The sequence below is a fragment of the Euprymna scolopes genome, chromosome 43, assembly GCF_053919585.1.
Source record: "Euprymna scolopes isolate OS-2025 chromosome 43, ASM5391958v1, whole genome shotgun sequence".
NCBI lineage: Eukaryota > Metazoa > Mollusca > Cephalopoda > Sepiida > Sepiolidae > Euprymna > Euprymna scolopes.
The window spans coordinates 15,057,471-15,070,010 of record NC_136524.1 but is presented as its reverse complement, the minus strand read 5'-3'; the positions used below and the strand labels follow the sequence as shown (position 1 = coordinate 15,070,010).

The following is a 12,540-nucleotide window of genomic DNA, read 5'->3' as shown; positions in this document are numbered from 1 at the left end:
TAGTATGAAGCGTGTTCATAACTTATAAAAATCGATTTTATTTTGTTTTAAAGAACCCTTAACATTTCAAGATACTTTTTTAAATATAATTTTGAGGGAGGGGGTAGCTAGTTTTTAAGACTCTTGGACAACGACCTATTTCTAATCAATATTTATTCAATAATTGCCCTAAATTTATTTGCGCTACTCCATCTTAAATTCTACAATAATTTTGTTTTTAATGGGTTCAGAAATATTGCCTTCAAATGTAAATTATTATTGGGGGGGGGTACTTTTAAATGTAGATATAATTTCTTTTTTAATTTGACAAACATGTAAATGTTTTCCCTTTATGTATTTTATCCAAGACATTGATAAATTTATTGCGAGATATTCATGTATATTTTTAACATTTTCGTTTTAGAGAAAGATATGTAGGGGACTAGGATATATAAATACCCCAATCCCGTTACAAAAGAATAATGAAACGAATGGGAATTGAAGGAAACAAAGACTCAAGTAATGGATAAGATAAACGTCGTTTATTTGCTGTTGAAAGAAATGAACATTTTAGTTATAACATGTCTGCGCGTATGTAACCCATGTCCGTTGCAGGACTGGTGCTGTAGCAAGAACAGGAAATGTGTTTTCATCTCAAGTTTGGGTCATTATTGTTTGTTCGCGCATGGGAATTGAAGTGAGTGTTGTAGTGGAAATGAGAATCCAGCGTGTAGGCAAGGAAGAGGATATTAGAGTTGTCATCAGTTAGTAGTCAGCTACGCGAAGGTGTTCTTAGTGGCCAGTAGTAGATGAAGAGAGAAAGAGGGAGAATGTATACATACAGTCATTAGCTCGTGCCCCATACATAGTAGGAAGTGGGCGTGAGGTGCGCCGGCGCGCGCGCCGAAACGGCGGCGGCTTGTTCGCCCAACCTCTCTAGTTGAGAGTTGGTCCTAAAAAGAGGATTAGAAACAACTTGTCTCCATGTTTTATACTCGCTTCTGGAGTGTCTTTTGCGCATGTGTATTTCCTTAGAAAGCGGAAGTGACGTCGTCCATGTGTGTGTTCGTGTTCGCGTGTGTGAGTACATGTGTATACGTAAGCGTGTGTGTATATATACGTGAATGTGAGTGTATGTACGCGAACGTGAATATGTGTACATGTGTGGACGTGGGCGCATATGTTTGTGTGCGCGTATATATATGACAGCTTGAAATATGAATGTGTTTTTGTGTGAGACTTGAAGAAGGCTGTACAGATACAATAAAATATTAATCATTTCAGAGGACACGGTGGTCAGACAAAGCGGCTTTAAGACAATAAATCTTGCTCATTCGTTTGAACTGTTAACTCTCTGAAAAGCGTCATCTAGACATTTGGCAAGTTGATGCAAAAAATACTTAAACATTTGATAGGGCTTCAGATGGTATATGGCACCTAGGAATCCCTAAGTCTAAGCATAAGTAACAGAATAAGAAAATTTGATGTTAAAAGTTTTTCACAAGGAAGCATTCAAATTCACAAATTCATTTCAACTTCAATTCAACGTTTTATTTTGTCTGTTCCTTGTCATATTTGTAAATTCTGAATGAGGAAGAAGACAAAAACCTACAGGGACAAAAACCTACCGGACAAAACCCAACTGGACAAAAGCATAAACTCATAAAATAAAGATTAAAACCAACACTTTTTATATTCTATTTTTATTTAATTAGCAATAATGCTTGATATTATTTTTGTTAACAAAATATTTCTTTAATTTTAAACAATTATTTCAATACCTTGTAAATAAACTTTATTCTTGTAGAGTTTACCTAGTGAATTTTTTTACATAAAAAAGTTACATCTTATTTGGATGTTATGTTCTATAGAGTTTAGTTTTACCAATAGTCTAAAAATAATAAAGATTTATCATGAAGTACAAGCAATGGAAAATTAAGTTTGAAAAATATCAAAAGAATCGATTCTGGAATCGGAAATTAGGCACAAGTTTTTCCGATTCTGACACTGATTCTGATACCCCCAAAAGTTCAAATTTTTCTGATTCTCGATTCCGATTCCGATTAATCGATATATATATATATATATATATATATATATATATATATATATATATATATATATATATATATATATATCACCTTATTTTTCAATTTTATAAGTTCCAAATATTATTGACTATTGATCAGAAATTAACAAATGAAGGCTTGTGACATTTGGACTTAAGGTCGCACATCAAAGGAGATCATCCATCATTCACAGCCTATTTTTGGCACTTTTTACAGCCATAAAATGTTTCAATCATAGTCATTTTTTTCTATTTTTGCATATGAATTACAAAATATCTGATATTTTCCCAAACGCCTGACCTTGATAGAAGAGAGGCGAAAACTTGCTGCTATGGTTTCAAATGATCTGAAATAACCGTAATATTTCTCATATATTATATCTTCTCTATTTGGTTTTTATACATGAAGTAAATTTCACATTGTATAAGGATTATTTGATACTGGAGATATTCATAATTGTACCCTGTTTCCAAAAGAGTAGAGCTATAACATATGAGAAATCAAGTCTCACCTTGCTGTTATTTCAGATCATTTGAAATCATAGCAGCAAGTTCTCCATCATTTTTGGGGAATATTTTGTATAACGGAAAAATATCACAAAACAAGCCACTTTCACTCCACTTTTCACGGGGAAAACATGAATATTTATGTCACATTCAGGCAGTCATCTTTTTCTTTTTTTACTAACTGGGTTCATTGTAAGTTGCATCAAAATGTATGTAAAGCACTATTTAGTGGTAGAGGAAGGAGTAGATAAGGGATACAGAGAAAAACATAGAAAGGAGTAAAAAGGAAAAAAATATATAATGAGGAGTAAAAAGGAAAGAAGTTTTAGTTAAAGACAAGGAGAAAAAGTCCAAACTTTAAAGATTTCCCAGTTGGTGTCCTTGAATTGGCATTCCAGAGAAAATGATAAATTGTCCGAGATAAAATGCATCGAAAGTAAATCCAATGCAAGGTTCTGAGGTAAAATAAATTCTGAAGAAAATTTCATATGTTGATAATAGATCCAAAGTGCTCATATGTGCAGGCATATCCAAAAGAGTTTGTAAATGTGCAGTATATTTTTGAAAACAATACACAATAGAGAAGTTAAAAATATTAGATTCAGCAGAGAGAAAATTTTAAACTCCAAAATATTCCTTTAAATTCGTTAAAAGGAAGCTGGGTAAATTATATTTACTCAAGACTGTTAAAAAATGGAGTTTATATCGAAAAGAAAAAATGCTAAAATGTGTGTGAAAATATTCCAAAAACCTATTAACAAGCGCCATAACATTGGTAAATGAGGATTCGGAAGTATTTGCTCATGCAAATTTGCTATAACACTGATGAATGTGGATTTGATCATCAAGGGATACCCCGTCTCAATAAATCCAGTTAACAGTTAACTTTCCTATAATACTAGCAAACATAAACGATCACACCTATGATATTTGGCGACTAATTGTGAACGCAATATGGAGTCCAAACACAGCGCTTTTTTTTTTCAACTATAACACTGAGTTAATATTCATAAAAAAAATGTCTACACAACTGACACAAAAAAAAAGAAAAAAAAAATCTTTGTATTCTGAAAAAATACTAACCACTCGATAACAACAACGAGTTATGACTAAGTCAATATTCACAAAATATTGGGAATATCTACACTCATGAGCAAAAAAAAAAAAAAAAAAATGGGCCAAGAATGAAAGAAGGAAGAAATCGATTTTTCAATATTGTTCTATGAATTTTTGTTAATTTTAACTGAAAATTTCTATTTTGTAGATCATTATTATTATAGCATATAATAATAAGTTGAAAAATTAATCCTAAAAGAATTCAAAACAGGGCATGGAAATTCTCTTTCTAGAGATGCAATATCTAGATGATTGAAAGAAATGGGATTTTCTTCTAAAAGGTGTGCAAAAAAGCTATTTTTATCTTAGAAGAACATCAATGATAGTGTGGTTAGAAGCAAGAAAGACAAGTCTTACCGTGGATGCTCAGCGAGTGAGTTCAGGCGAAGAAAAGGAAGAACAAACATGGCGGCCATCATTTTTATTTCGTCCGTTCTTGCGTAATCTCGTGTGTGCGTGAAGATGGAAACTATAAAACGATGTTCATTTCTCGGTGCTGGGAGATTATTCCCGATCAGGCAGGAGAGAAAGCAACAAGAGTAGAGACAGAGGACTGTAGCAATAATCTTTTCTTGAACATTCCGTTTGTGTATTTGAGGTGACCCCCCCCCCCATTATACTTCAAGCTATCTCGGCGATGGCCAACGCAGGCTTAAGCAACATGATTAAGCCTTTTAATGGCGACGGTGATGTGGTGGCGTGGCTTAAAAAAATGGACCTTGTAGCAAGGATTCAGAGGCTGGATAATGTGGCCACAGTAATACCACTGTTTCTAGAAGGGGACGCACTGGCCCTCTATTTAGAGCTCAGCGAGCGGGAACAGGGTGACGCGGACGCCATCAAGGGTCGACTGATCGAAGCTTTTGCAGAGGGGCCTTTCGAGGCCTTTAATAAGTTGAAAGAGAAGAGGTGGACTGGTGAATCTGTTGATGTCTACGCGAATGAGATAAGGAGATTGGTTGAGTTGTCAGGCATCAGGGGACATGCCACGAGTCACGTAGTTAAGATGACTTTTGTTACCGGGTTCCCGGAAGAGATATCGAAAAGATTGCAGCAGGTACCGGGAGTGGAGACGCTGGATGTGAGTGAGCTGCTTAAAACTGCGAAAATCTTGGTGAGTACCCAGCCCACGGAGACTGGAGGAACGACAGCAACGGTACAGAAGGATGTGGGCAGGAATCTGCCGAACCCGGGGGTCGCATGCTTCGAATGCGGGGGACCACACATGAGAAGAGACTGCAGGAAGTTCTTGCAACGGACAGTGTGTTACAAATGCAATCGGAGAGGCCATTTAGCAGTAAAATGCACAAGTTCGGGAAACTGGCGAGGGGAGGCCGACGCGCCAGCGGCCGCCCCGATTCGAGAATAGTGGCGCACCCGCAGCAGATGCCCAAACAGAAGATTGTGGTGGAAGGACGGGAAGTTATGGCCCTGATTGACACTGGCTGCACCACTACCATAGTGCACACTACCCTGGTCGGAAGATGGAAAGGGAAAGGTGAAGTAGTGGCATTCGATGGGTTGCGAGTGAAGTGTCGAGGGAGGAAGACCGTCACTATTGATATTGCTGAACGTCGGATGAGGGTCCATGCAATTGTCACTGATCGCCTGGTGCCTGGCGTCCAAGCCATCATTGGAATGGATGTTATATGCCGACTTGGAGGTGTTACCATATCATGTAACAATGTTAGGTTCAGACTAGCTGAGTGCACGGTGACGGAGAACGCCCCCAGAGGGATCAACAAGACCGGGGAGGAAAGAAAATTGTCGATCAAAGATCAGGACTTCCAAGCCGAATTCGACAGAGAGCGGTGGACGGTGGAGTGGGCATGGAAACATCAAGCGCCATCGCTGACAAACAGGGTGGCGTGCTACACTAATTCGCTTAGAGGAGGGGCGAGAAAGGAGTTTGAGCAAGAAGTCGACCGATGGATTTGAGGAGGGGATACTGATGCCTTGGACGGATGACGTGGAGTCGGGCATTTTGCCGTTGATGGCCGTTCTGCAAACAACTAAAGGGAAAGTAAGACCGGTCCTGGATTTCGTCCGTTCTTGCGTAATCTCGTGTGTGCGTGAAGATGGAAACTATAAAACGATGTTCATTTCTTGGTGCTAGGAGATTATTCCTGATCAGGCAGGAGAGAAGGTAACGAGAGTAGAGACAGAGGACTGTAGCAATAATCTTTTCTTGAACATTCCGTTTGTGTATTTGAGGTGAACCCCTCCCCTCCCCATTATACTTCAGATAGAAAGAGATTTTTCTCATGTTACAGCAAAAAAGATACAGACTGGTTCAAGAATGTTTTCTGGTCATATGAATCCAGATTTTGTCTTGTTAGTGATGATTCTAAGCGGTGCATTTGAAGAACTGGGGAAATATTTTCGCCAAGTTGCATAAAAACGACGGGTAAACATGGGAATGGAGGGATAATGGTATGGGGAACTTTTACTGCAGCAGGAGTTGGGGAACTTATTTGATGTGAGAAGTCAATCAATGTAAATGAATACATTTGAATATTCGAAACAGGACTGTTACTAAGTATCCAGAAGCTGGGAATATCTCAGAACATTATTTTTCAACATGATAATGCCCCTGCACACACTGCTAAAGTCACAAAAAATGGTTTTCTAATAATTCAATTGATGTAATGTTTTGGTCAGGTCAAAGCCTGATTTAAACCCAATCGAGAAAATTTGGTCCATAATATCTCGTGCATTAGCTGGAAGAACGTTTTCAAACAATGCAAACTGTGAGAAGCTGTGCAAACCGAATGAAATAGCATCTCCTCTGTAACGATGTTATCATTTCATTTCGTTACAATCCTAGTTTTGTAACAACGTTATCATTTCGTTTCATGACAATCCTTGTTTTGTAACAACCACGCATGCGCACTGGAAATAAAGGCCTCCATGTTTTATATTTAAAACTAACAACACGCGTCTTTTCGTTTCTCTCTATTAACCAACCACACAACATGAGCTAACACAGCGTGACATGGTGACAGCGGCGAGATAAAGGGAAAAATGAAATAAAACAATGATAAAAGTAAGACATTATATATTTTTTTTCTCTTTTCTTTTCGAACCAAAACTTCGTAAAACACACACACACACACACACGCTCGTTGAAGCTCGCAACAACACTACTACTACTATGGCTAATATATCGATACCAGTTCCCATTCTCGACTGGGACTCGCCTAACACTGCAGAGTCATTCAAGATATTCCAACAACGTTTGGAACTTTATTTCACAGCGAAGGGAACTAAAGAAGAAGAGAAAGTGCCTATCATTCTACTTGCAACTGGCGAGGAAGGAATTCATAGATACAACAGTTGGTCTATGTCAAACGAAGACCGGAGAGACGCCAACAAAATTTTCAACGCATTTTTGGAGCAGCTGGAACCAGCAACCAACCACCGTATATGTAGGCTCGAACTCAGTAGATACCAACAAAAACCTACCGAGACAACGGACATATTTCTAAACAGGTGTCGCTTACAGGCGAAGAAATGCGATTTCACAGCCCATGAAATGAATGAACGTTTAGTAGAAATACTGATAGCCAACACGCCCATACCGGACTTACAAAAAGAACTGTTGAACAAGCCGAAGGGCTACACAATAGAAGAGGCTGTGAAATTAGCACGCACATATGAGGCTTCAGCCGTGTATATAAACAAAATACACCAACTACATGGCCTGTCACAGATAGACACCATAAATCGCGGTGGTCGTGAACGCCAGGAAGGCAACAGAAATACCAGCAACTTGTGTAAAAATTGTGGACGGGACCACCGTTTTGGCAAGGAGCATTGCCCGGCCAAGAACGACATATGCAGCTCCTGCGAGAAAATGGGCCATTGGGCCAAATTGTGCTTCTCAGCGAGACTCAGACCCAGGAAACAAGAAAAACCCTGGCAGAAAAGCCGCAGCCAGCCAAGGCACAGACAACATGGAACAGGCCGAAAAGTCGACAGCGTTGCTGAACATGACGACCAAGCCACAACAAAACTACATGTGGCGATGGAGCACCTCACATTCAGCACTATTAACAGTGAACATCCACTGCACAAACAAAAAACAACACAAAATGAAGCGTTTGTCAATATCAACGTTATATTGACAGACCACCCAGGTACGCACAGCCTCAAATTGAAGGTAGACACGGGTGCACAGGCAAACACACTACCTTTACGCATATTCCGCAGTATGTGCCCCTCCGCCATAAACAAAGATGGAAACCCAATACCTGGATCACTAAACCCAACGAAATGCGTACTGACAGCATACAACAACACTGAAATAAAATGCCATGGCATCACAAACATCAGGTGCAAATACAAGGAGTCTTCATGGCTCAACACTCAATTTTATGTGGTCAACACTCCAGGAGCAGCTAACTGGGCCTGCCAACATCTGTAACCTTCAACGTTGTGACAATGAACTGTGCCATATCCGTTCAGCAACAACCTATCAACGGCATAGATGATCTGATGCGTTTATACCCCGACAGATTCGACCGCATTGGCGAGTTCAAGAAAACACACAAGCTCACTGTCAACCCTAACACTCCATGCCACATAGACGCACCAAGAAGAACGCCAATAGCCATGCGGGAGAAGATCAAGGCTGAACTAGACAAGATGGAGTCACAGAATGTCATTCGTCATATTGAGGAGCCAACTGACTGGGTAAGCTCCCTTACATATGTAACCAAACGCGACAACACAATAAGGGTCTGCTTAGACCCAAGGGCACTAAACAAAGCCCTAATGCGGCCGTATCATCAAATCCCAACAGTTGAGGAACTCAATCACCGGTTTGCAGGTGCAAAATACTTCTCAAAACTGGATGCTAAGGCAGGATACTGGTCTATAAAGCTTGACCAGGAAAGCCAGATCCTGACCACTTTTCAAACACTATTTGGAAGGTACTGCTTCCAACGACTTCCATTTGGTTTAAACGTGAGCCAAGACATCTACCAGCTCGAGATGGACAGAATACTTGAGAAGTGCACAGGAGCATGTGGTATAGCGGATGATATTGTTGTATATGGCTCAACAGAACGTGAACATGACAACAACCTAAGGTACCTCATGAAAGTCGCTACACAAGAGGGCCTCACAATGAATTCCAAGAAATGTGAGATAAAACGCCAGGAAATCTCCTTCTTCGGAAATATATACACCCATTCTGGAATGAAACCTGACCCAGTTACACTGTGACACAAGTCTTCATGGAATAGGAGCAGCACTTCTACAACCAGACTCAGCTGGCAATTTAATGCCTGTCTTATACGCAAGCAAGAGTCTGACACAAACAGAACAACGATACGCATGTATCGAGCGCGAACTACTGGCAATCGTGTTTGGCACACATAGATTCCACACATATTTATACGGTCATGGTTTCCAAATTGTCACTGACCACAAACCTCTTGTCATGATCATTGACAAACCTCTCACCTCAGCTCCAGCTCACCTACAACGAATGCTCATCCAGCTACAGGGATATAATTTCGGATTATCCTACAACGAGGGATCCGAAAACATATTGACTGATGGGTTATCATGCTTGCCATCACCTGGTAATTCGGACCCTATCGATCTGGATGTTCGAGTTGACACCATTCGTTTCTCTGCTGACCGCATTGAAAAACTGAGAGACTGCACAACAGCTGACTCTCTGCTTAACCAGCTAAAAGATACCATTGTCATGGGATGGCCTGAGACAATCAAGCAACTGCCTACCGATATCAGAGAATTCTGGAGCCTAAGAGATCAGCTATCAATTGATGACGGCCTTATCCTTAAAGGACAACAAATTGTCATTCCTCAGACCCTCCAAGAAGATATCCTAAAGCAACTCCACACCGCTCACTTAGGACAGGAGAAAACCAAACTCCTAGCCAAAGACACTGTCTATTGGAAAAATATAAACAGAGACATCGAACAATTCACAAGCTCATGTAGCATCTGTCAACAACATCAGCCATCACAAATGTCAAAGCCTCTTCTGCAGCACGACATTCCGACAAAGCCATGGGATGTAGTTGGAACAGACCTTTTCGAGCTCCATGGACATCAATGGCTGATCATAGCAGACTACTACTCCAAGTACCCTGTTATCAAACAGTTACCTGCCCACTCACCAAGCAGTGTTGTCATAAAAATAACGCAACAAACCTTCGCGGAGTTTGGCATACCATCAAAAGTGGTTAGTGACAACGGGCCGCACTTCTCAAGCGCCCTTTACCACGAATTTGCCACAGAATGAGGTTTCAACCATCAGACCACCTCACCTCGAAGACCACAGGGAAATGGTTTCATAGAGCGCCAGATAAGGACCATCAAGACCATCCTCAAAAAGGCCAAGCAATCTAGGACAACACCCGAAATTGCATTATTGCACTGGCGCTGCACACCTATCTCAAACGCCATGCCCAGCCCCACACAGCTACTCATGGGTAGACGAATCCAATCCCCAATTGCAACAAAAATAGAAAAAAAACCACTAAGATCAGGATCAAATATATGATGCTTTTAAACAAAGGCAACACAAGCAAAAGAAATATTTTGACCAGCATGCGCTCAAGGAAGACCTACCACCTTTATATCCTGGCCAGAGGGTAAGAGCACAAAACCCTACACACGGAAACTGGGACTTAGCAACCGTAGCTTCTCAAGCAGATGGTCCCCGATCATATCTCCTACAAACTGCAAACGGATATATGATACGGAGAAACCGGCAGCATATTAGGAGTGCTTGAATAAGGCCAACACCACCAGAAATGCCAAAGCATGTAACATTTGCAGAACCACCTGCATGTACAACTCAGTATCCACAAAGAGACTCCCAACAATACACTCGCAGTGGCAGGATGGTACGACCACCATCAAAAATGAACTTGTGAACATTTTCTAGAGAAGTATAGCAAGCAATTCATGGGGCAGAATAATCCCCTGCTTCGCTGTAGCTATTCAGGCAGTCTACCCTGAATTAGCCCTTACATTTTATCATATATTGAATATGCTCAATATCATAATCTTCATATTGGTAAAGGGGGGATGTAACGATGTTATCGTTTCGTTTCGTTACAATCCTAGTTTTGTAACAACGTTATCATTTCGTTTCATGACAATCCTTGTTTTGTAACAACCACGCATGCGCACTGGAAATAAAGGCCTCCATGTTTTATATTTAAAACTAACAACACGCGTCTTTTCGTTTCTCTCTCTTAACCAACCACACAACACGAGCTAACACAGCGTGACATCCTCTTCACAGTGTTCCACTTTGGTTGAGAGCATGTCTAAAAGGATTGCTCTTTTAAAGAAATCAAAAGGGAATTCAGTTTCATATTAAGCATTTATAAAAGTAAATGTCTTGTTCTGTGTTATTAGTTTCGTTTAAGTTTCTTTGTTCAACTGTACTTATGAAATGTATGTATGAAATTTGTTTGGCCCATTTTTTTTTTTTGCTCACGAGTGTACAATAGAATCAGACTTACTTAAATTCTATTGTTAGTCAAAGAGAAGTTTAGCATTTTTGAAGTGGCGAATTGTTACTACATGTATTTATGATTCAAAGATTTGAGCAAAGAGTGATTAGGATTAAGGTTAATTATGGAGTGGTCATTTTTCAGGTTACTTCGCAAGAGTTCTTGAAAAGACAATTTCCCATTTAATAAACTCTTTTGATAGGTGGATCGATAGGTATTTGGGGTATTTTTTATTAGAATCAGTAACTGTATCAAAAGCCGGAATTTAGAACAATATCCACGATTGTATTGGAATAGGGAAAAATATAGGTATCATCCTATCACAAGTTTTTGCATTTGACATGAAAGTAATTTTGAATGATTTTATAGGAAAAACTTGCAGAATTAACTTTAATGGAGTAATAACAGATTAAAACTCCCAAATTTGACACAAATGACACAAATACATTTATTTATAACTAGCAAGGCCACCCGGCGTTGCTCAGGACCGTATAAGACAATGAGAAAAATTTTGAACACAAATACTTTTATTTATAAATATTATAAATTATCTGCAATGATAAATGTTTTAGTAATATTTATTTTTCAGTTGTTAAAAATACTTTTTGTTATATTTTTTATTTTTTTGTAGCAAACTTGGACTTCATCTGCCCCACCCAGTGGATGAGCAACAAAGCAAAGCTGAATGGGATGCCAGTCAACATTCACTTATTGTTTGCATGAAAATGAATAGAGAATATGATTTCTGCAATTACTGACCATTTTTAGAAAATAATGAAATCATAATATGGATAACAATGATAAATATTTTATATCAATAAAAATGCTATTGTTTTCACTTAGTGAAAGTTCTTCCTTCTGAGTGGGAATTCCTAGCTTTGCATGAAATGGTGAATTTATAATATATCTGCTGTGCATGAGCTTTATCAAGTACATTATCAAACTGTAATATACTAAAGATTGGCTATGATTGAAAATAAATACAAAGTCAATAACACATTTAAGTATATGAAACTTTTCAATTTAATAAATTGATTTATTAAAAGCATAGAGTTTTATATTTTCAATGTTACTATTTCTAAAAATTAAAAGTGTTATGCAACATTATTACTTAATATGTGAAAAAGGAAAGATGTGTTAGAATTTAGACTTTAGTTTTATTTTAGAAGTAATGCCATCCAAGGTGGAAATTATACATTATTTATGTCACAGTTTTCAGACATTGTTTTGTATTTTGATCAAGAAAAAAAATGATTCTGTAGTTAAAATGATCTTTAACAATTTAGTTTAAAACATTTTTATTTAATTAATATTGCCTTCAGCACATTTTTCTTCCAATTGCAAACCATGAAATATAAATGGAAA

General features: G+C 38.7%; 1 protein-coding gene across 5 annotated transcripts in view; it reads left to right on the top strand.

The window, feature by feature from the left end:
* The window catches only part of LOC145268204 (dynein axonemal assembly factor 6-like), a 461,727-nt gene extending 449,553 nt beyond the window's left edge, over window positions 1-12,174 (top strand). For all 5 annotated transcript variants that reach the window (XM_080123470.1, XM_080123469.1, XM_080123467.1 and 2 more), the window contains one exon: window positions 11,807-12,174. In XM_080123470.1, the coding sequence (XP_079979596.1) occupies window positions 11,807-11,933 (127 nt within the window). In that variant the 3' untranslated portion in view covers window positions 11,934-12,174. The remainder of the gene's footprint in view (window positions 1-11,806) is intronic.
* Window positions 12,175-12,540: the final 366 nt, after the last annotated feature.